Source organism: Petromyzon marinus, chromosome 21 (genome assembly GCF_048934315.1).
Source record: "Petromyzon marinus isolate PM22_M1 ecotype Great Lakes invasive population chromosome 21, UKy_Petmar_22M1.pri1.0, whole genome shotgun sequence".
In the NCBI taxonomy this organism is placed as follows: Eukaryota; Metazoa; Chordata; class Hyperoartia; order Petromyzontiformes; family Petromyzontidae; genus Petromyzon; species Petromyzon marinus.
In genome coordinates, this window is record NC_133687.1 from 9,918,585 (window position 1) to 9,943,186 (window position 24,602).

The window sequence follows — 24,602 nt, forward strand, 5'->3', positions numbered from 1 at the left end:
GAAGCGGGGTTAAGTCCAAATATTTATTTACTTTTAACTTCAAACGAGATTCTAGTCCCCGGCTATAGAGGGCCGGCCCTCGCTCTCCCCCATCCCCGCCGTCCCTGCCCCTCCCCCCCCCGCCTCATTCCCTTCCTTCAGTTGCTCCCCTTTCTTCCCCACAATCCTTGCCCCCTCCACACCACCACCGGCCGCCACCACTACCACCGTCACCGCCAGGCCCCGAGCACTTAACGAGAAAGGCCTTTGTGTTTTGGCCGAGCAGAGGAGGCTACCGTAGGCCTCTCAAGATTCCACGCGACCAGGAATACCGAACGGCATTCCTGGTCCCGGATTCCCTCTAACGAGCGCGATGAGATACGTTGCAGGGTCCTGTGTACACAGTTGCCGAGAAAGGAAAAGAAATCTATATTCCCGTGGCATCTTAAAAATATCCTGTAAAGAAGGATGCTTTGGAATTTGCAATTCTCCGTAGGATTGATTGAGGCTCTGTGTTTTTTCTCTCTTCGGAACTCTGACCGTGACAAATTTAGCACAAATTTAGCACTTCTTCAAAAACGATGCGCTAAGACTTGCCAAGGATTTCTCCAGGATTCTTGTCAGAATTCCGAAGGGAATTGCTCAGGGATGTCTGTAAATTCCCTGCGAATTTTCAATGTTGTTTAGATTGTGCTATACAACTCCGTTAAGATTTTAGTAAGAAAAGAATTCGAAATCGTAATATTCGATTTCGAATTCACTCGTGAAAATTCCTCATTCCCATGACGGGGAAGAGTCCATCCATAAGGACAACCACTGTTGACTTCCCCACAAAGTAGTACTTATTTTATTGACACCGGGGGGATGATGGCTGATTGAACCCCCGACCAGGATTCGAACTTACCACCTTCTGACCGCAAGGCAGAATCAGAATATTTATTTATATTTGAGGAAACCGATGACCCATGAAGCTCTTTTTCACACATATCCAATAGGCACCGCTCGCTCTAGAACGGGAGCCACCTGCCAGAGAATAGGTTTTAATTAGGACTGCATAAAAATTCCTCGTACATTTTTGTTGTTAAACAGATTCCTCGGCTACTTTCTACATTTGTTTATAGAAATAACAGGAGTGATTGTTATCCTTTTACTTCGAGCGTCATTCTCATTCTAATGCCCGACAGTTTAGCTACGCGCGCGCCCGGACAGAAGCCCCCTGGTGAATTTAGCAGGAGATGTTCGCAGCTCTGCAGGGTGAGGCTCACGACCTACTTGCTGCACAGCGTAAGGCGGTGGGTTGTCGCCTTTCAAAGTGAACGTATGAAGATCTCGTGACGTCATTGCACCGCGCGAATGATAGCCCCAGCAACACAGTGCTATGTTACCAATTAATTATATTATCATCGACAACTCCAGCGGCACTTATTCTTATTTGTTCTGTAATCCACGCCACTTTGTGCGGCCGCTCGTCTCGTTTTAGACGTTACCAGACATCAGAGAGGAGAGTTGATCAACGCGAGTACGGCACGCTGTGGTGCCAGCAGACTCGGGGGGGGGGTGGGGGGACTGCGGGGTTAACGCACGCAAACAGCTGATCACGGCAGTCCTCGTCTCGGATTTGGATTGACGCTACTGAGGGCGCTCCGGATGTCCACCCCAGTAAGCGCTTGCGGCATTGATTTGGCGTGGGTTGAACTAAAATCTCCATCCTCATCTCCTCTCCGCCTCCTCTCCTCATCCTTCCTCCATCCTCGTCCCTCCTCCCCCCCCCACTCCCACCCTCCCTCCTCTATCCTCCTCCTCCTCGAGTTCTCTGCCCAAGGGCAGGGTCCCTGGGTCAAGCTCCCTTCATCCCATCCGACCCCGCGCCCCCCTCCCACTCCCTTCGTCTCGAAGCACCACGCACTCCGCCGCGAGGGTTTGGTTTAAAACAAAAGGGGGGGGGGGAAAAGCCGGGATTGATTGGCACCATCCAGGGTGGCCAATGCGGAGGCATCGTGCGCCTGGACCACAGCCGTGGGACGACGGCCAGGTCAAGCTTGGGTAGCTCTTCGCGAGAGAGAAACAAAACAAAAAAAAGGTCGGCACAACGAGAGTAAGCGCCGTGGAATCTTTGATAGATAACATCGTTTTGGATGCAAGTAAAACAAGTGCACTAATTGCGTTGTGAAACATCGAGGGTGCGTGAAACAAGACGCTGCCCCGTTGGTAGACAGTGCGCCTCCCGCACTTCGCTCTGCTCTCTCCTCCGCCTCTTCATTTCACGTTTTCACCACGGTTGCGCCGTCAATAGCTGCCCTAGCTGCGCGACCCCCTGCACTGTCGTGCTGTACCCGCTGTGCCTCTCCGACAGATAGTTTCCAGTTGATCTCTTGTTTGGGCTGACACGTGCATGGTAGATCCAACCGGACCGGGACCCCCCACCCCCCCCTCCCCCCCCCGTACATGATTTAGTGACTCGCTCTTCCAGCTCGCTACCTCCCAACCGGTTGTAGAGACACCTTCAAGCATCGACCCACTTTCTGCGACTCGTGGCGGCGACGCGTCTCATCGCCCGCGCGACGCGATTGGCAAACTACGGTCGGGTCGGCGGCAACCGTGTACGGTGCCGCTCCAATTTCCTCGCCGCTCAACCGCTCGCTCGGACGTGGACAAAGCGGCCGCGGGGCGACGGTTGAAGTTGCAGGCGACTTCGAGGGGGCGATTCGGTTGCGCGACCGGCAGCTCCGGCGTGCACTCGCCCGACTTTGTCCTCCGATGACTTTATTCGGTGCATCATCATCATCATCAACATCGTCGTCGTCATCAATGAGCCGTGGTCAAGCCACTGTTGGATGAAGGCCGCCACTTCCCACGATGCCCGCGACGTAACGGTCCGCCTGGCACCACCTGAGCGCGTTCTTGGCCTAGCGACGTCATTGTTCGGCGAAGGTGAACTGGTTTACGCATCGACCGTTCGAAACGTCTCCCGTTTTCAAACTCGTCCGCTCTTAGAGTTTCAGATTATATTCATCGACGAGCCTTTTTACACACATCTATATATACCAGTGTAGCAGAAAGTTACGGTTTTGATTTAGTAGAAATAATATACACCGGCAATGATTAACGTAGCACGAGTTAATATGTAATCTTCTGTTTCACAGATGATTACGGTCTGCAGTAGCTTCACAGCAAGGGGCAATGTTACGATTGTGGTTTTTACCCAATTAAGTAATTTGCATGTACTTTTGAAATTTGGACCGTGACCCCAGAACACAATGGCCTTCGAATGTGTTTTCTTCTTCAAACGACGTCACTGGAATATTTTGTTATTAGTGTCCACTGAGAGGCAACGTTAACCGGGGGTGGCCTCTGGCCTTGAACCGCAGAAACCTCTGCGACCAGCGGCAAACGCACTACCGCTCGACCAAGTAATCGAAAGCTGATAATACTGCTTCGTATGTAATATTTTTTACGGATTTTGTTTCACATTATGGGATGCGGTGATTCTCGTGGGGGGGGAGGGGCAGGAAGGGGGTTGGGTGGTGGGGGCGGCTCCAGGAATCGGCAACCTTGCCGGTAAACATGGAACGTCGAGCCAACGTTGGGCCAATGGGCCCAACCGCGTGCCAACGTGTTGGGCCAACGCTTGGCACGTTTGCTGGCCGAAGAATCTGCATCGAGAGCAGCAAACCGGTCGCAGCAACGGTGTTGCATACTCCTCGGTGACGGCAACCCGCAACCGCCGACACAATCGGCAACTCCGTCAACAGCGACGCAACCTCTCTGTCTTCTTCTTCTTTTCCTCCTCCTCTCCCGTCTCACCAAGCAACAAAGTGATTTCCCCCCCCCCCCCTTCTTTCCTCTCTCTCTGGCTCTCGCCCCATTCTCTCTCCGTCACTCTCGCGCAAGTGCTCGCGTAGTCATTGCTAAAAGCCTCGTGGTTCCGCGGCTATGCCTGCCTTTGTCTCGCGATTGAAAGGGAGCGGAGAACACAAATAATACCTCTTTTGCGAGAACACAACCACGCAGTCTACTGGGTGGGGGGGGGGGGGGGAGAAGGCCAATTGTAAAGATACACAACAAAGGCACGGCTTGGCGTGTGTGTGCATGTGTGCGCTCGTGTGTGTGTGTGTGGTAGTGAGCAACCAGGCGTGGTGCTGGCCATACCACCCCACACTAATGCACCGTCCCGGCCGTTATAGGTGCTCGCTAACAGCATTTGCCCCAATCGTCTGTGTTGGATGTACGGGAGATCTTTTGTCTTTGTGTTTTGTGGTAGTGGCACAACGTTGGCTCAACGTTCCATGGTTACTGGGGAGGGGGGAAGTGTAAACATCAGCAAGGGAAGACAAAGGTGGCTGGGCTTGGTTCTCACCACCCTACCGCCCACCCTCTTGTGTGCCATGCCGGCCTTCATAGGTGCTCGCTAACAGCACTTGCCCCGACAGCCTGTGTCGGCTACACGGGGGAGCTTTGTATTCTTGTGTGTGGAAGGAGGGAGGGATTGAGCAGAGAGAATCAGGCAGATGCTGTTGTGGGGGATATGGAGAAATAATAATTGGGGGACACGGACAAACGGAGAGAGACGTGATACGTAATGCTAGAGTAAGGCAGAAATAGAGAGGCAACCTGGAGAGATAAAATTAGAGTAACAGAGAGACCCACTGAGATTTAATGGTGGTGAAACAGACAAATCACTGTTTAGCTTCGGTGATCTGGGGAGAGAGGGATTGGAATAAAAACGTATTTGTACATTGAAAGTGACCAGAAGCATTAAATGATCAGGAGAGAAATAATTCAGAGCTCAGCTGAAAGGGACAGTGAGATGTGGAAAACGATGTTGAGAGATGTGTTTCTTGTACAGGTGGGTATGCTGGGTGACGATGAACTTTGACAGCATGAGGCCATAGCTTTGTGTGAAGACAATTCACCATCATCATCATCATTAGCATCATCATCCAGTAGTATATTCATCACGACAGTTGACAACCTCTCGTATTGACACCTACCATTGTGATCTTGCGACACCATGATCTACATCGCTGCCGTACACGAGCCGATCCCAATCGCTGCATCTCCTCCGTTGTGGTTATCCTCTTCTTGTGTCATCCCTCCTTCACCAGTCTCAGCCATTGGCCATCAACTCTTCAAGTACTTTGTCCACTTTATTTTCTCAACACTCATTAGAAGTTCAAAATACATACATACAATATGTACGATGCTGAAATTCACAGGCAGATCTAGAAGAGTTATAAATTGAATAAGGGGGGACATATCAATTAAAAAAAAACAATAGGGCCCTATATTATTGATAACAATAAACATTAAATTACATTAATTAAATTCCACTGGTAAATATCAACAAAATACCAACTCAGTTGCTATAACGTTTGACAATGGTAAGTATACGATGTTGCTGTATTTGAAACAAAAGATTCATGGTACACACCCACGATTAATTGCCTGGCTTGAAGATGAGAGTCCTGTCCAGTCCAGGGTATTGTTGTCTCCACCACCAAAAACAAAATGGCCGCATAGAAAAGTTAGGCCTCCAGTGGAATTCAAATATAACTCTATTGTATTGTACTTCCATAGTACAATAAACCCGTTTTTAGTTTAGAGGTCATTCCCAGTGAAACTGTACGTACTCTTATTCTTGGTTCTTTCGGTAAAGTCACGTGGAAGGGAACCAATAATATGAATCCCTGCAGTCACGAAAGCTTTAAATCAAAATTGTACGTACTCGATTTTGTTTATTGAGTGCAATTGTGAACATCAGCCATATCAGACGTTAGTACACCCAATCGGCGTAATCATTGGTTCACTGCAGCTCAAAGACGCATTTGAAGGCCTGGAGACCAGAATCGATGATTTCGCCGACAATGTGTTCAGGGAGGCAGTTCCGTATCCGGACAGCAGAGTGAAGGAAGCTTCTGTCAAACACCCCATTCAGCAAATACTGTCAATTTCAAGCGTAGTTTATGTTTATTTGTACGCTGTTTCAAAACATCAACCCGGCTACACAAAAACAAAATCCAGACTGTGCAGTACCAATAAGAACGTCATCAGTTTTAAAAACATTGAAATATTTAAAAAAAAGCTTAAAAAAAAAACTTTGGATTCTAACCTGACTCTCATAACCAACCAAAACAACCAACCAAAACACTTTGTTCTTCTACCCATCTCTGTGAAGTGGGCGCTGCTGCCGGTGATTGGCAGAAAACGGAGTGGGGGTGGTAGGTGCAGAACATCAAAGGGCATTCAAATGAGTGGCATGAATAACGGTTAAAAAGACAGGGCCGCTGCGGAATTGAGTGCGGGGTAACCTACATTAAGCAGACAAACAAAACTCTACATTGTCACAACTCCGCCACTATACCAATTGTATTGACTGTCCCCACCCCCCAGCCCTCCGCCATTGATGCATATTTATTTTCATAGACACTTTTTGTTGGGAGGCTTCAATAGCCGCAAAAGTGAAAAGAACGAGCGAGGGGAAAAAGCGCTAGGAAAACGCAGCACAATGCGAGGTTTGTGTGCCGGGATTCTGTTTGTTTTAAAACAAAAACCGTGCACAATAAACAGCTTTTTTACGCAATAGTGGCCATGTTTATTTGGTGGTTCCGGTTTCCTGTCTCTGAGTTCCTTACAGGTAAGGGGTAGGTTCTCTCTGCAAGGGTGTCTGCTGTCCAGTGCCTGATTTGTTTGGGGTTCTTTTTATATATATAAACAGGTGAGAGAATAGAGTGTTGTTCTTTTTAAATCCGGAGTGTCATCTTTGTTTAAAAGATATAATTCTGAAATATTTACCCATTACAAACCTCAATTAATTCGTCAGCCTTGCAAACTTGAAATGTCCCATCTTAAGGGATTTTCCAGAAGTAATAAATTAATTCAGATCAAAGAAGGAAATTATATTTCAGGAAGTTGCCGGTTTGAGATATTTTGGCATGTTACAGTTTGAGTACTTACTTTTGTGCTTTTGGAAAAAAACTTAACTATTTTTTTTTATTTTACCAGGTAAGGCCCACTGAGCTGTATAGTTGTTTTTTTCAGAAGCGACCGGGCCACAAATGATAGCTCAACAAAGTGGCTTATCACGTGGAAATTATTGCCGCCAAATACTCTAAACGCGCGTTGATTTTAAATGGAGCCGGGAAAACTGGAGGACCCGCATAAAAGTGCACACAATCACGGGGAGAGAGACACCGCAAACTCCAAACATACAGCAGGCATCAGGGTTGGGATCAAACCCATGACTTCCTGTATACCAGGAGAGGTAGTGAACATCTCACCACAGTGGCGAGCCAGGGTACCCAGAGAAAAATGCAGGCGCACAAATAGGAGCAACTGCAAATCTCCTTGCGCAGTTATCTCGTCACTAACCCACTTGCTGTACTACTACTACGAGTACCTGGTGCAGTATGTAAACACCAGCATCGGGGAGACAAAGGCGGCCGGGCATGAATGCTGATCAAAGCCGCCCCCCTGGTGCGCCATGCTAGCCATCAAAGGTACTACTCGCTAACAGCACTTGCCCCAACAGCCTGTGAAGGCTACCACGGGGGTGGGGAGGGAGATCTTTGTATTTGTGTGTATGACGGTCACTTCAGCCGATTGGAATGTTTTTTTTGATTCACTGTGTTGGGCAGCTGGTGTCCTGGTGGTCAACACGCTCGGTCACCGAGCTAGATTCCACACGGTTTCATGGGTTCAATTCCTGCCACAGTCGCCCTGCAAACCCATCGTCTGCCGGGAATTGTCAGGCCACACTGTCAGCTGTGGAGTAAATTGGGTGCGTGGGACCCTGTTGACGTTCCTCCCAAGGTTAGATCATCGCGTTGCCAGGGTCATGGCTAAAAGTTGAAGCGCTCCCACAAGTGCTGCGCCCCATTTATCTTCCATTGTCGTAACCGAAATCCGGCTATTTCAAATTTAGCACTTGGCTAAAAACCCGCTAACGAGGTGGAGGGGGGGGGGGGCACAATGATCCGCACACTCTGCGACGAGCCCGGCGAGTCCCCACTTCGATTCCCGGCCAAGGGTAACATCGGCGCTACGGTTTCCTCCCACAGGTAATAAACCCTCGTTAATTTGCCGATAACACCTCATTGTGTAAAGGACCACAGACCTTGGAGAAATTGTTGGCGCTGACTCGCCGCCACCGCCGGGTTCGTCCCCGGTTCCTCCTCCTGTCGCCTCCAGGTCGTTCTCTCTCCACGAGGGCGAGCCAAACACTCTGTGTCCATGGCGCCTTGCAAGCTGACATTATTTTTGTATTGTTGTTGTAGTATGTTTTTGTGGCCGAGCGATTATCTAAACCGGTCATGCTTCCCCCCCCCCCTACACACCCACCCATCCTTCTTAAGTAGAAATGACCTAACAATAAAGATGTATAAATATATACAGCCCTGGTAATTCCTTGCTAATGCCACTGCTGTCAAAAGGGCCTCCATTAGAGGGAGCTGTAGAGACGCCCTCGAGATGGTATTTGGCCTACTCTTCCACGCTGGCCAGACGTCTTGGGAAGAGGCGGGGAGTACCCAGCGCTTTTCTCCACCACACGCAAACCCGCCCATGGACAAAACTATCTGGTGCAGCCATTTATACCACTGGGTGGAGAGAGAGGCAGTGGGGGTGGGAGGATTTAAAGAAACTTTGCCACCTTTGTTTTCAACCGTCACGCCACTGGGAGATAGATTGCAAGTGCTGCGTAAAGTGATCGGTTAATTTAAAATGACGACGACGGTGGGTGGTGGGTGGTGGTGGTGGTGGTAAAGATGAAAGGCAAAAAATATCGTTGGTTAGCTCACAGGGCTGGGCTGTGTCTCGTGTTGTACTGTGCGAGGCAAGACATTGTGCGTCGCACAACCCACGACCCCGCGCCGACCCTAAAGAAATACTTGTCATCGTGCCGCCACGGGTTATTTTTAAGCCGACGATGAAAACTAAAACCGCGCAGGGCAAGGCGATGGCACAGACGCCTTTTCCCGGGGGTCATTACTTTCACTCGTAACGCTATCCCCGAGGCAGCCACCACTCGCTGCCCGTCCCGCGCTCCTCCTCCTCGTGCTCCTCCTCCTCTTCTTCCACCTCTTCCTCCACCTCCTATGGCCACCGATGCCCAGGCTTCGAACGGTCGGCTCCATGCGTTCGCAGCGGTGGCCCAGCCGGTGCTGAATTTAGGGTAAGGGCTTCTGCGGTGCGGCGACGCTACGATGGTGGACGGCAGGGTTTGAGATTCGCGACGGGGTGGTCGTTGACTGGTGGCCGTGCTACTGACGCTTCTGCCACGTTGTCCTTCCCCGGCGCCTCTGATCAGCGCGGTTGGCTATGCACGGTGCGAAAGAAGTTCGACATGCGTAGAAACGTCGTGATTTGTTTCATTTTATCTCTACCTACGTGACTTTACCGAAAGAACCAAAGAGTATGCGTAGTATTGTATGTACGGTGGCGTTCATGGTTAGCCCACTGGACTTGCAATCCAGAGGTCACCAGTTCGATTCCATCTCCCGGCACGGTGAGTCTAAATGTGTACAACCACGGTCGATTGGCAGTGTTGAAGAGGAGGCCAAAATATCCACTCGAAGGGGCTCTCTAGCAGGCTCCCTCAAATAGAGGCGCTTCTGCCAGCAGTGGTGTGAGCAGGCTATTGCAGGGCTGCGCCTTTCCCGTCACCTTTTTGGAAGAAAAAAAGGTTTACTTTGATGAAATATGTATTTTTTTTCCTTCAAAATATTGTTACGCGATTATTGTTGCTCATTTTCTTATTTTTCCATGATTTTCGTAGTCACATAGATTGCTTATGTTGTAACTGATGGCACGTGCCTTACAAGCGTGGCACACTGTAGCGATTGAAAGGGCAGACTGATGTTGAGTGGCCTGCGCTTTGGAGAACATGAAAGTGTCACGGTACGAGACGTACAGCAAAGCGCAAAAAGCAGGACAATCCAATGAACATTTACAACATTACGGGAAACTGATGTCGCGATAATCTTCGTCTCGCGAAATTTTATATCGCATCGTATCGTGAACAAGTTTAATCGCCGCTACCGCGATAATTGCGGGTACGGCGGCGCGTGTCCCTGCAATCCAAACTCTTGATCGGTGGGTCGCGCAGAGCTCAGCGGTCATCTCGACGCCTGGTAAGAGGCAGCACAGCAAGTAGGCTGCTGCCCTATGCATGTTGAATTTTTTTAGACCGCTACTATCTGGTGCAAGCGCGCGCGCGTGTGTGTGTGTGTAACGGATGAGTTTTAGATTTTTGGAAATGTCACATTTCGGATGCTTTTAGGGCAATTTTCCCTCTTCGGATTGTCGCATCGACGCGACAATGTAATGCGTCGTTCGCGAGAGTGACGTCGCCCGGCTTTGTAAACGCGACCCTCGCGATTGGTGGGAACAGCACGGAGGCGATGACGTCATGCGTACCCGACCGGTCCGAAACTCAAATTGTTTTAAAGCACAGACCGAGAGCACATCCTCCTAGCGTGTGATTGTGTGTGTGCGGTCTCTCCCCTTTCATTCCTCACACGTGACTTTAACACCGGCTTGTGTCCCGCGGTCAAATATCTGGAGTGTAACTCTCCAGAAAAAATAAATGTGAAGAAAAACTGCCGGGGCTTTTTGCTCGGGTACATTTACAAAGGAGTAATAGGCGCGCAATTGCTGCATTGTTATCATTATTAAGTGGGCCAGAGTTTAACCGATGCCATGGCCAATGCCCATTTAATGCACGATGCCCTCTCTATTTATAGGAGGCTTTAGTTGACTGGAGCCAGCATCAGTTACAGCAATAATTCACAACTCTTTGTCAATCCACTGCTGGATGAAGGCCGCCCCCCACCCCCCTCCTACATAGTAATGGTCATGGGCTGGGGGTTTGACCATACTTCACCCCCTAATGCCTGTTCTTGCCAAATAACCGATTATTATTTACCTCGGTTGCTTCATATTCTTAGTTCTTTCGGTAAAGTCACGTAGATAGAAACTAAAATAAAGATGATAAAATTAAAGAAAAATTAAATATGTCAATTATGAATTCAATTAAATAATGGGTTAATAAAAAAAATCGGTTGCTTCATTTCTGGTTTAAATGTGCCAATTGTAAAGTTAAATCAAAGTTTAAAAAAAATGCACTTTGGTCGTAATACACTGATTATATGGCTATAATAATAAAAAAATACCTTTAATTTTCAAGCATCGTGTGAGAGCACTGTATTACATTTCAACTGTTATAGTTGATGTGAGTGGGTAAATGAATAAGTGCATGTGAGTGTGTGAATGAATGAGTTGAGTGAGTGAGTTTAGTAACCGACAGTAAATACGCTCGGGTGATGCCATAGCTTGATTTATCAAATTAACATTTATTTTATTTTCATCACGGTGCAAACAGCATCGAGTTTCAACAATTATAAAGTTGCGTTTTTTTATGCGCACAAGTATTTCTGGAGCGTCTCAAAATCGAATTCCCCCGACTGCTGCCACTAAAGCCCCCCGCGTGTTAATCTGGCCCTCGTTACAGTGAAGGCCGAGACGGTAATTCAGCTGGTACTGTCGGTGTTCCAGCGGTTATACAGGGACTCCTCTACTTACGGAAACATTCGACTTACGAACTTTCAGAGATACAAACAAGCCGGTCCATATGTTCAGTTGCCTGTTCAGACCGAGACTCGTAAGTTTAACTGCCGTTCAATAGATGCCGGTGGTTGTTCGGTGTCATTACCCAGCATTCCCTGCATTTCTGCCTGGGCCGCCACTATTGTCCGTTGTTGCGTTGTCGCTGTGCGGTTCACTACGATGCTCTCTCTGCTTTTCACGAACATTATCAACCCCAATCATGTCTCAGAAGCGTAAGAGTGGTGACATTGTTGAGGGTGGTAGTAAGAAGAACAAGTGAAATCTACAGGAGATTATACAACTTTCAAAGCCATTCTCCGTGTTTAGTGTACACGCCATACCAGCATGTTTGGTATCGACACGAGTAAAGTTGGACTTGCGAACAAATCGACTTCCGAACAGACCTCTGGAACCTAACTCGTCCCTGTAATCTGTCACAGAGTTCTAGGTGGAGAGACAGATAAATGAACAAGCCCTATTGTCCGCTCGTCTCTTTTGTTGTTTACATTCTCGCCAGCGACACAAATTATTATTATTTTGAGTTTGATTATTTTGGTGTTGATGTAATATTCACGTCGAACTAGGACCCATCATTGTTAAGAGAGGGTATTCGCCTTTAACATACGGCGGTTCGCCAGTTTGATCCTATATCATCGTCATCATCCGCTGTGGTCGATCCACTGCTGGATGAAAGCCTCACCGAGCTGTCACCGCATCTCAAGATCCAGCGACGTAATAATCCACCGAGCGGCACCTGCACACGGCTGCCTTGTTTTTATTTCACCATCGGTATGTCTGCTCGGGTGCGCTTTGGAGTTAATTCCTCCGTTCAGTGCATGGATGGAACAAGCTAAGACCTCCTTTTCACTTGCGCGAGCGACCTGTGCTTGATGCTGTGTCGCGCCAGTGCGAAATTGATCAGGAGGCACAGGGGTTACCTTTCCACTGCGCAAGCCGAGCCGTGCCACTGATGTCACAGGCAATTCTTAACCCCTTCCCATGACGAGACAAGTGCAAGTTCAGAATCAGAATATCACGGCGCGGGACAAACGCAGTTTCAAAGACGATGCGTAAATTATGAGAGCATGTTTGTTTGCATGTTCACCACAAACACGAGTGGTTTATGCGGACTTGATCCCTTGCAAAATGTTTCTATTTGGTGTTTGAACATTTTAACACCTCCTGTTTTAATATAGAATTGAAGCTTTCGTGACTGCATTCGTTACTGCCCGGGTTGTTTGCTCATCCATGTGCTCTCTCTGCGTAGGTTCCCATTGTCTTCAACCCCTCCCCCTCCCTCCACCTCTGCAGCTTATTTAAGTCTCTGTCCGTCATCCCTCCAGTCCTTTTTGTCTCTTGGTGTGGTGTTACTCTGGTTGTTCATCTGTGCTGCCCAATATATCTTTCCTTGGATGTTCTTCCCTATGTATGTATCTCTGCTACCTTGTACCTCGTATTTGTTCACTCTGTCTATGCTGGTTTGTTCAACCCAGAGGGATGAACACGAAATTTAGCAGTCTTCTGAAATTCGTGGTTAACCAGGTCAGTGTCTAACTGTGTTGTTGGCCGACTGGTTTTGCATCACGTTATTTTTCTTAGGTTTGTTCAGTTCTCGTCTCTCATCTTCTTGTTGTTGTATTTGCCTCCGTACAGTTTAACGTTCTCTATGTGCTATGTACGTGATGTCCCCCTATGTGCTCCCTCACTATTTGTTTTACACCTGATGATGATCGCTTGTTTTGCGTTCGAAACGTCGTGATTTATTATTATTTTAATGTAATCTTCTACATACGTGACTTTACCTCCTGTTTTATTGCCAGAAATGGTCAAACCTATTCTTTTTTTCATACTCAGAATTTTTTATGTATACTGGAAGAATCCGATGAGCTGTGAAGCTCTTTTTCACAGATGTCCAGTAGGACAAGTTGCATCGTGGGCGTCCCATTCACCGTTGAATCTCGGAAAGTGCGAGCCATTGATTCAGCGTTGATTTTACTTAGAGAGGCGTAGCGCCGTTATTTTAAAAGGCATTGTACTCGCCGCAGAGGAGCAATGACACGACCGCATGCTACGATAGCTGGTGCCAAAATGTGCTACACGCCCTCACGCATGAGCTTGTGGGAGCCTCGGTACCGATAAAGTTATTTTATTTTAGAAAAAACTGAAGACGTACACGCACGTCAACGGAACGGGAAAGGGTTTTAAGATTCACGTTTTGACGCAGTGGTTGAGGTGTACTGACGTCGTGTGCATTGCACACGTCACTATGCCCTTCCCCTGTCACTTGTAAGGTCATCGTAGCTTGGCTGTGTAAACTGGCAGTGGGAAAAAAACACCCGTGCCATGCTGGACCTGTGCTGATTCAGCTCGCATGTGACAGTGGGAAAGGGGTGTCGAATGAGCCAGTTTCTGCACTGAAATATCGGGTTTACTTAAGCTACACCAAGTGTATAAGGCAAGGAGCATCTGTCACGTATATTGTATGTTGAACTTCTTTTGGACCTTATGTAGCCAACCACACTAATCGGAAATGCGGGGGAAGGGCAACTAAACGTTAAAAGCAGTTCTAGAGAAATCACTCTGCCATCTCGATTTAAAAGTGCATAGCTCCAGTGGCTTTTTAATACTGGAAGGAAGAGCATTCCAGACGGCCGCAGAAGCGCATCTGAACATGCGCGATGCGGTGACCATCTTTGTTCGATGGCTAAACAAAAGCTGCTGCTGCTGCGAGGATGACCGGAGTTCACGTGACGGTTTATGCTCCTTGACGAGATCAGCAAAGCTGTTGTGCTTCATTTGTGGCAAGCACTTTGTGTGCAATGCGCGCGACCTTATAAATGATATTCGTTCTGCAACCGGAAGCCACTGCAGCTCAGCGAGCAGCGGACAGACACGGGCGATGATCCTGCAGTACCCGTCACACGCAGCACGCGCCAAAATGTTTTACATTGTGCACCGGTAGACCGCCCCCTGATCGTCACCAGTCCCTGCCTTTGTGCGTCTTCTCTCCGATTGCAGCATGTCTTCAGCCCATGTGACTCCCTTCGGACATGCCCCCAACGGGTCAGCGGAACGAGTGAGAGCCAAGCTCGAAGTGAGTGACATCCCTGTGGCAAAAAGTTTGCACATCCGCGCAAAAAGCGGACTCACAGCTCACTGGATTCCTCGGAATACAAATAAATATTCTGATTCTGTAACGCTTCAGAAGGCGTTCGGTATGCCGACGTGCGCGTAGATTCTTCGAACCGATATCGATTCTTAGTCTAGATGCCTTTACTGTATTTACCATTTATGATAATGCACCCGGGTCAACGTTAATCGTGAGTAACGATCAATTAGCGTGAAATACCATTTACCACAGACTATCATCAGTGGAAACAAAACCCGTGGATTTATCGAAGCTCTCACAAAACCAGGGTTTTAATAAAACAGCACCATCAAAGGTGTGTAACGGTTAAGAATGAACACGTTTCTTGGCATAGCGCAAGGTTTTCATACGTGCTTGGGAATAGGCGATGACAATGACGATGGTGATGGTGGGAGTTCCAAAGTGGAGCAGTGTTGCAGAAAGAAGCAGAGGGAAAAGCAGTGCCGGATTGAGCTAGTGCGGGGCCTGTAGTATATGTTGTTATAAAGGGGCCCTACATAGAAAAAAAAACACACGAATATTGAAATGCAAATTTTACATTGCACAGTAAAGTAATTGCATGTTTGTATTTGCTATCCAGCCAGAAAATACGACAAATGAACCTTATGGCGTACCCCGGGGTACCATAGTACCGTAGTACCCCGGGGTACCATAGTACCCCGGCTCTCGCACAATGTCCGTGATGCAGTCATCTTTAGTCTGTTGATGGTCGGCGATGCGGCAATCGACTCATCTCGACGAGCTGTACACTACGATGCACCACTACGGTGCATACGAGCGTTCAGGGTTTCGGCACGATCGTCCTCGCTGCGTTTCGACATCGCGGAGTGTGCCAATGATTTCGGATTGATTGATACCCCCAGTCGCGGAGTTAAGTAACACCCCTGGAAAAAAAATAGTGTCCCAGAAATAAAATATTAAATTGCCTCGACCCATTTTGTATTATTTGGTACCCCGGGGTACCACCATAAGGATTACATTGATAACCTGAAACAAGCAATCGTTCATAAAAGTTGAAGGCAGTATAGTACTATAGTAATAGAGCAAGTGCAGAATCACTGAACCGGGATTGATAGCTTGAAAGCATTTAGCGCGGGGCCCGTAGCTACATATGTAGCTACTTTTGCTACTAGGATAATCCGGCACTGGGAGAAGCGTTGTGACCTTGCAGTGTTGGTGAGGTGGGGTGAGTGGGGTGAGTTGTTGTGGCCTGCAAGCGTGGTGGTCGAACGGCGCGTGGATGAGACACGGGTGGGGGAATCGATGAGTGAAATTCACGGGAACGGTAACCGTGGCAGTTGCGAAAGAAAAGTGATGAGGAGACGACTGACACACCGCCATTTGTTTTTTTGGTACTCGCTTGGCATCAGGATTACCGGTGCAAGGCACTAACCACGAGAGTACAAAACGCGTCTATCCAGGAGAGTCGTAGGTTTTCGGATCGCCGTTAATTTTCCCATCGTTCATTTTCCCTCCTCTCTGCCTAGGCCAAGCTCCGCCCAATTCCTCCGCAGACTCCGCCCACGCCACCCGGCGTGACACGCCCCGTAGCGACAGTTGCCATGGAGACGGTGCAACCCGTCGCGGCCATCGCTGAGATCGCTTGCCGATCCTCCAATCTGAAGTCGACGCTGCTGTCCACCGATTTCTGCAACCTGACGAAAACAGTGAGTTGCGGCGCGTGGTGTCAATCGCGGGAAGCCATTGCCCTGCAGCAGTTTGGCCTCGACGAACTCTCCTCCCAGCAATTGCAAACGCCAATCACAGCCTTGCAAATTCTTGCTCTTGCCACTGCTGATCGAAGGGTAAACACTACAGGGAGCCCTCTTAAGGCTCTGTGGATGGTATTTGGCCTACTGTTCCACGCGAGTCAGATGTCTTGGAAGAGGTGGGAATAGAACAACAACAGCTGCTGTTCGCTTTTAAATGGTGGTGCCGTGGCCACGGTGCTTGTGCCATGCTAGGTGCACTTTGAGGCCACGTGAAGTGTCGAAGGCCCGCTCGCAGGAGGCTACGGGACAGACCCAGGTGCCGTGGGTTAACTGACCGAGATGACTAAAAGAGGCACTGCTATTGGCCGTGAGCGGGAATCAAATTGAACTCGATTCGATTCCCAAATCGAGTGTGATTCCACTTCCCAAACACAGAGACGTGCACACACACACACACACGCAGACACAGGCACATACAGAGCAGCGGGGTGAAGAGAAGTTTCACATTTCAGCCAGGACAAAGGCACCCTGACAATCCCATCATCGTATTACTCCTGCGTATGATGCCATGTGGCGATGCGGGTTTCAGTTCCCAATTTTCACGGTGGACACCACTACAGATTGGTTTTCTCTCCGTCGCCTTTTCGAGTCGCTTCGTGTGCCGCCTGACGCGATGCCTGATGCACCCAGCACTTGCAGCGAAACATCGCACATCGTGCAGTTTTGTTATGGACAGCGCTGTCAGTCAAACGGCACCATCAAAGGCCAGCCTGTTCACCCTTTCCCGTTTCGAGACGACTGCAAGTTGCAGGGTGGGGTGCCCTGTTCACCGCCGAATCTCAAAACGCGGCAAGCGGTTCGGCGTACATTTTAATTCGAGAGGCGTGGCGCTGTTTCTTTGAAAGACACTGTACTCACCGCAGAGAACTGTGCCGACACGACCGCGCTCTACGATGGCTGGCGCCAAACTGTGCCACACACCCTCCCGCATGGCCTTGAAAGGTTATTTTTTTGATGACGTACACAAACGTCATCGGGAACGGGAAAGGGTTAATCTATTGTCCACGGGCTCCAACAAAGATCGCTGTGTTGGTCCGTTGTCTATCGAATCCATCGACGATTCGTCTCGTTCACTTTGTCGTTCGGTGCGATGTCCAACGTTTCTCTCTCCCACCATATGCCCGGGAGCTCCTTCTTCGACACGTAGCGGTCCGCGAAACGACGGACATGGAGCCAAACTTTCCGTGTGGCACAACCGGAAAACGTATCTGGGGAGATGGGAGCGAGCAACTGCAAAAAAAACGCGGATGGTTCATTCCACAACTGAATAATTCCAGCAGGCACGGCTCGTGAGTGAGAATCTGACCCAGCGGTCGCTTATCCCCGGCCCGTTTGTGTAGCAGCACGACCGATTTGCATAGCCGTTGAACTTTAAATTTAAGCGCTGGCTTCACGGCGCCGTTTAATTAAGCAGAAACGGGGGGACGACAACACCGCCATTTGACCAGCGGTCCCGTTCACCGGCTACGGGATGCTAGAAGTGAACACACAACACGGCGTGAAGGGTGATGAAATAATAATAATAATACGCGGCAGCGGCGTGCAAACTGTAAAGGTTGTTTCACGTTGCCAGGTTCTCAGAAACCAAGTTTGCTTTGCCACCGCAGAATATCTTTGTTTATTTGAATTCTCTCTCTTTTTTTTAATTTCATTGCGGAATTAAAAAGCAAAATTCGAAAGATGTAAGTAAAACGGCAACAAAAATAACAAGGAAATTGTCCGTCTGCATGGATGTTGTGCCTCACCATCGCCATAGCGACAGTCCTAGGGCCCTGTGAGGCAGACAATGGCAGCAGTAAGTAGGGGTAATTGTGAAATGTGAAACTACAAAGATTGGCCTTTGTTTCTTTATTTCATTATTTCCTCTTTGTTACCACTGTTGAGATGCCACTTGCTTTGCGCGAGCTGAGAGCAACACTTTTATTTGTTTTTTTGCTTCTCATTCTCTCTGGGTTTTCGTTTTGTTTTTCAGCCACTTGGCTGTGGCGTTTTTTGTTGTTGTTGTTGTTGCCTTATACAATCCGGGGGGTGGGGGGTGGCGCAACAGAGGGCATTGTGGGTATTGTTTACGCAGGGATGGGAGATGGATTATTTTTGCTGTTCTTGCTCCCAGATCTCCCTTGCCCTAAGGGATGCAGAATCAGAATTCAAATATTTGTTTATACTGGGCGAAGAATCCGATGAGCTATAAAGCTCTTTTTTCACATATGTCCAGTAGGGGCACGGGGTCAGACCGTTACAACAACATAGAATACAAAACATAATCAAAACTCTGCATTTGTTTCTTTGCCTATGAATACATAGACAAGTCCGTGTTTTAGTCCATCAGCCTATTGGCTGAATGGACCAATATATGTGCTCAGAAGTAGGGCTATCGCCTGAAACGTCGCCTATTATATATTTCTATTATACACGAATGTGTTGATGTTTTATTCGTCGATTGTGCTTGTGCGTCACTTCCAAAGCAGCAGGATCGCCAAATAATCTGATGTCATTGTGAGAGGGTCGAGGCTGATGCTGATGATGCTGACTCAGGCTGGGGCATTAGAGCTACTTCAAAAACATAATATTGTCCTATCACGGCAGATCATATTTGCCCTCGTCGATATGCCTACCTCTCCCCTCACAACTCACTCCGCTCCCCTCCACGCACTCTCCTACCTCTCCCCTCTCATCTCACTCCACTCCCCTCCACGCACTCTCCTACCTCTTCCCTCTCATCTCACTCCACTCCCCTCCACGCACTCTCCTACCTCTCCCCTCTCATCTCACTCTACTCCAGCCACCAAGGCTTTGCGTCTGTACCCCAAGTAAATTTTCACTCAGCGGGAGCTCGCTCATTCTCATCTGCTGCCACAACAGTCTGGAACTCCCTTCCACCCCACCCAACCACCAGTGCTGCCGGCTCCCTGTCCCTGTTCAAGTACTCCCTCTTCTCCTCTGCTTATATCGGCCTCTCTCTTTCTCTGAATATTGGACGCCACATAAATCCATTTATTGCGTGGTACTATTGCTACAGCATTACCGTATACACCAGAATACAAGGCACTACAGAAAGTAAGACGCATGCCAAACTTGTGCCCGGTGTAGCTAAACTTGCACAAATCTGGCCTCTCGCGTATGCACACCTTCCGGATTATAAGACGCAACCCAAACTTTTGGCTTTTAAATTGCAGTTTGTGGCTTATAATCCGCATAATACGGTAATAGTCTGGACCCTGAGCTCGGCCCTGCGCAGGAGTCTTGATGATAAGCGGTTCTGCACGTGACAGTTATCTCTATCTTAAGATTTCGACTTAAAGCTTTCGTGACTGCAGGAATTCATACTCTTTGGGTCTTTCGGTAAAGCCACGTAGGTAGAATTTTTTTTTTAAAATACGGCGTTTCGATCGCAACACAAGCAATCGTCCTCAGGTGAAACAACATTTTGTATTTAAATTTTCACCTGATGACGATTGCTTGTGTTGCGATCGTAACGTCGTGATTTTTTATTCTTATTTTTCTATCTACGTGACTTTACCGAAAGACCCAAAGAGTATCTTAAGATGTGTTCACCCTCCTGCTGTCACTTAGGAGGAATAATTACTTTGGGGCTAAGTTTGTCTTGAAAGCGATTTTATAAATAAATTACCACGGAGCCTTCCGAGTTTGCGAGCCTTTAAAGCGAAACATTCTTTCGCGCCGAAGATGCGCCGCTCGATTCGTCTGCCGCGTTCCTAAAGTTAGCGGTGGTTACCGTATTTTCCGGATTATAGGACGCTCCGGAAAGTAGGACGCAGCCCACAATTTGCGCCAGGTTCATGGCGCAGCGCGCCAACCACCGTACCACTGCTCCCCACATATATACAAGGACAAAGACCCCCCCCCCCCCCCCCCCGTATAGCCTTTAACAGGATGCTGGGGCAAGTGCTGTTACCGAACTCCTGTGAAGGCCGGCATGGCACACGAGGGGGTGGGTGACCAGCACCACGTCTGAGTGCCTTTGGCTGCCCAGTGCTGATGGTTACACATCGCACCGGGTACTCATTTGAGGCCGAGTCAACCTGGGAGATGCCCCGGGACCGGTTCCAGATATTCATCACCCACGCTGACCGTGAGTGGGAATCGAACTCGGGTGCTGGGCTGATAGAGCAGCGCGCGAACCACTCCACGACCGGATACAATAATAATCATTAGCGTCAGCGTGGAGAATATAAATATCAGCATAAATGAGCAGACTTCGGTCCCAACGTTCTTGTGCCCAGTGTCAATAAAGTGAGACGATTCGTGAATCACAGTTGACGTTCTGGGGTTGGGTCACGTGGTTGTGATGATCCGACCGAGTTTGCGTCGTCAATGAACCCTACCACCACCTGACAGTGCGGAAAAACTCAAATTAAATTGTCACAAACGTTGAACGACGGCGCCAATTGTTGTTATTATTATCATTGCTTCGGCTCACTCACTTAACCCGCGGTGAGCTGAGCCTTGTGCAAAGTCTGGTGAGACGCACCGCTACGCACACACCTACCGGATTCTTAAACCCCCCACCCCCCCACCCACCTACCCCCCACTTTATCTTTAAAGTGGCAAGGAGAGCCTTTGTTTTATATTTCACGCACACACAACGCCCACGAGAGATGTAGCAACTCGCTTCAATTTGTCAATTGCCCCGCGGTTTTCCTTTTGTTTTGAAGGCGCCGCGAACTTCTCGGCCGTGACTGCGTCTCACGTCACCAACTTGTTGCCATTCAAATTACTTTCTTTGTCGTTCTAATTTTCCTTCCCCTCCCCCCCCCCCCAATTATCTTTCTTCATTCATCCTTATTTTCCTTCCACCCCCCCGCCCCCCCAAAGATCTTCCCTCGTTTTTGTTTTCCTTCCTCCCCAATTATCTTTTCTTTCGTTCGTATTTTCTCCTCCCCCCCCCCCCCCAAAGATATTATTTCGTACTAATTTCCCCCTCCCTTTGTTCTACTCCATTTCCGTACGCGCGCGCGAACACCGCAGCACGGTCGGGTGCTGCGTGCGGTGAAATAAAGTGTGGGGGGCACTCCGACCTCTTCCAAGGCATCTGGCCGGTGTGGAAGAGTCGACCAAGAGAGGAGCCATCTCCCCGTCTCTACGGCTCCCCCGAGTGAACCCCCCCCCCCCTTTCACCAGCAGCGGCACGAACGGGCACTTGCGGGGCTGCTCCTTTAACCTGTTCCGAGTTGAAAGCCTTTTTTGTGCCCGCACGGACTGACATGGCTGTACGAAGTGTCTCGAAGCTGTAGGGATACTGCGTCTCAGTGTGTGGTGGGGTCTCATCCGATTTAAACAATAAAAAAACACACACACGCGGGCTTTTATTGCCAAAGCAAAAGCAAATTGCGGGGATGCCCCTTTTGCCTTAAAAAAAGAACGAGTTTTTTTACCATCAATAATAGAGATTTTTAAGGGGTTAGATCGTGTAAATATAAATTTATCGTTAAACCCGCCACCACCCAGACGCAGCCAATTAGTAAGGTTTGTCACGTAAAAAAAAACCGTGCCAATTAGTTACTCGTTCAGCACTAACCGGTTGTGTTGGAGAGTAAACCCACAACATTTACAATTCGAGTTCGGCGTTTCGCCGGTAATTACGACCAGCATCATCATCAGGCGACAGCCACCGGGTTTCTATTTTTCGTGGCGTAATTTTAAAGGACGTAAGAACAAAATTCCTCGCCACGCCGCTCACCCAAAATTTGTCCCCCCCCCCCCATTGCCCTGGCGGAGAGATAAGCCAGCACCACCCACCAAAGACACAGATCCCGTATAGCCTCAACAGACTGTTGGGGCAAGTGCTGTTAGCAAGCGGCAGCACCTACAAATGCCGGCACGGCATACGAGTGGATGGGGTGGCCGGAACCACACGCCCCGGCCGCCTTTGTCTCCCTTGTGGCGATGTTTACTGCACACCGCTTCCAGGTACTCATTTGAGGCTGAGTCGACCTAGGGGGAGGCCCATGACGGATTCAGATAATCGTCACTGGGCGTTGGTGGTCGTGAGCGAGAATCGAACTCAGGCCGCCGGGTTCGTAGCGCAGCGCGCTAACCGCTGTACCGCCGCTCCCTCACCCGCCCACCGTGACTCCACCCCACCGCCACCCTCTCTCCACTGCTGGCCTTGACTCTGCTCCCTCCTCTGCCCTCCCCTCCTCTGTCCTCCACTACCCCTCCCATTCTCCCCCCTCCCCAGCCGCCCCCTTTCTCCACCCTGCCCCTACCCCTCCCCTCCCCTTGCTTACCCTCCCATCTCCTTCCCTGTGCCCTCTCTCGCCCGCTCCCCTCCTCCACCCCTGCCCTCCCCTTCCCTGTGCTCCCAGCACCCCAAGCCACCACCTCTCTCTCAAAAAAAAAGAGAGAGAGGCCTTTGTTTTAACGGTCCGTGGAAAAAAAAGTGGGGGGGGGGAGGGAGGAATGAAATAAAGCGGAGAAATGCCACTGATTGAGACTTTCACAGTCGGCCCTCTGACACGCACTGCGTTGATTTTTCCAGAAAAAAAAAATTGTAATTTCGGGTAATTTTTTGTGCGTTATTTAATTATTACTACTATTATTATTTTAAGTAATTCTTTTTTTTCTCTCTCTCTCTCTCCCTTACACTTATTTCACTTGGCTGCCAAGTTGCTACAGGGAGACTCTGTGCGTGCTGTGATGCTCTTCGAGAGCAATACCCCGGGACTCGCTTTAACGCTATAGTGGGCTTTGTGTGTTTCTGTTTATGCACGCTATGTGTTTACACGTGTGTGTGTGTATGTGGGGAGCGATGGTGTAGCGGTTAGTGCGCTGCGTTACGAACCCAGCAATGCCAGTGTGACGATTATCTGAACCGGCTCTAGGCCTCCCCTAAGTCGACTCAGCCTTAAATGAGTACCTGGTGCGGTGTGTAAACATTGCTACTGGGTAGACAAAGGCGATCGGGCGTGATGCTGGCCACCCACCCCCTCGTGTGCCGTTCCGGCCTTCATAGGTGCTCACTAACATAACTTGCCCTAACAGTGTTTTCAGGATGTGGGGAGTGGTGGGACAGTGGTTAGCGCCGCTGCGCTACGAACCTGGCGACGCGAGTTCGGTTCCCGATCACGACCGTGACGAATATAACCTCAAACGTTCCAGGGTCCTCCCTCCCCTAGGTCAACTCGGCCTTAAATGAGTACCCGGTGCGATGTGTGTGTAACACGAGCAAAGGGGAGACAAAGGCGGCCTGGCGTGGCTCTGGCCATGCACTCCATCGTACGCCGTGCCGGCCTTCGTAGGTGCCCGCGAACAGCACTTGCCCCAAGTCTGTTAAAGGCTATACGGGTGAATCGTTGTCTGTGTACCTGTATGTACACAGACATATGTGAGTGTACAAATGTAACCGACCAGGTGGCCCCGTGAGTATCGATTCCTGGTCGGGCAGGGGTGGGGGTTGTCTCGGCACATCATCCCTCCAGGGTCGATCAAATATCCACCACTCTGTGTGGAGGTCAACAGTGGTTGGCCTATGGATAGGCTCGCCCCCCCCCCCTCCACCGTAGGAATGTGGAATATCCGTCAAGTTAGCTCCGGGCTATTCTATTCCTGCGCCTGGCAATATTTTCAAGAGATGAATGCCAATGAAGAGGTTTGCTAGCCAAGACGAGAGGGCTTCATGACAGCGTTCCTCCTCCATCGAAGGAGCACAGACCACAGTGGGTTTACTCTATGGGTCCTTAGTTTGCGTTGCATGGCCACAATCTCACTCCTGTGGCAAATCTTTAATGTATATGTTTGGGTCCTCTGTGTGTCCCTTTGTACCTCTGTGTATCTTTATGAGTGTCTGTGTGTCTCTGTCTCCGTGGATGTTTATGGGTCTTTATGTATCTCTTTGGGTCTCTATGGGTTTACTATTTGGTCCATAGTTTAGGCTGCATGACCACAATCGCACGACTATGAAGGTGATGTGCAGCATCTCCTTAAAGGCGGTCACTGCATCGCGCACTTTCAGATGCGCTTCTGCGGCCGTCTGGAACGCTCTTCCTTCCGATAATAGGAAGCCACTGGAGCTATGCGCTTTGAAATATAGATTGAAAACTCATTTCTTTACAACTGCTTTTTGTGTTCAGTTTGTTGTC

The 24,602-nt window shown here is 49.2% G+C and overlaps 1 protein-coding gene across 3 annotated transcripts in view; it reads left to right on the forward strand.

Moving 5' to 3' along the window:
• The window catches only part of LOC116944419 (uncharacterized), a 177,028-nt gene that overhangs the window by 85,379 nt on the left and 67,047 nt on the right, over positions 1-24,602 (forward strand). For 2 of the 3 annotated variants that reach the window (XM_076068541.1, XM_076068542.1), the window contains exons 3-4: positions 14,599-14,674; positions 16,216-16,395. In XM_076068541.1, the coding sequence (XP_075924656.1) occupies positions 14,600-14,674; positions 16,216-16,395 (255 nt within the window). In that variant the 5' untranslated portion in view covers position 14,599. Of the gene's footprint in view, positions 1-8,768; positions 9,149-14,598; positions 14,675-16,215; positions 16,396-24,602 lie in introns of those variants that run through there. The other variant, XM_032958011.2, reaches the window with a different exon arrangement.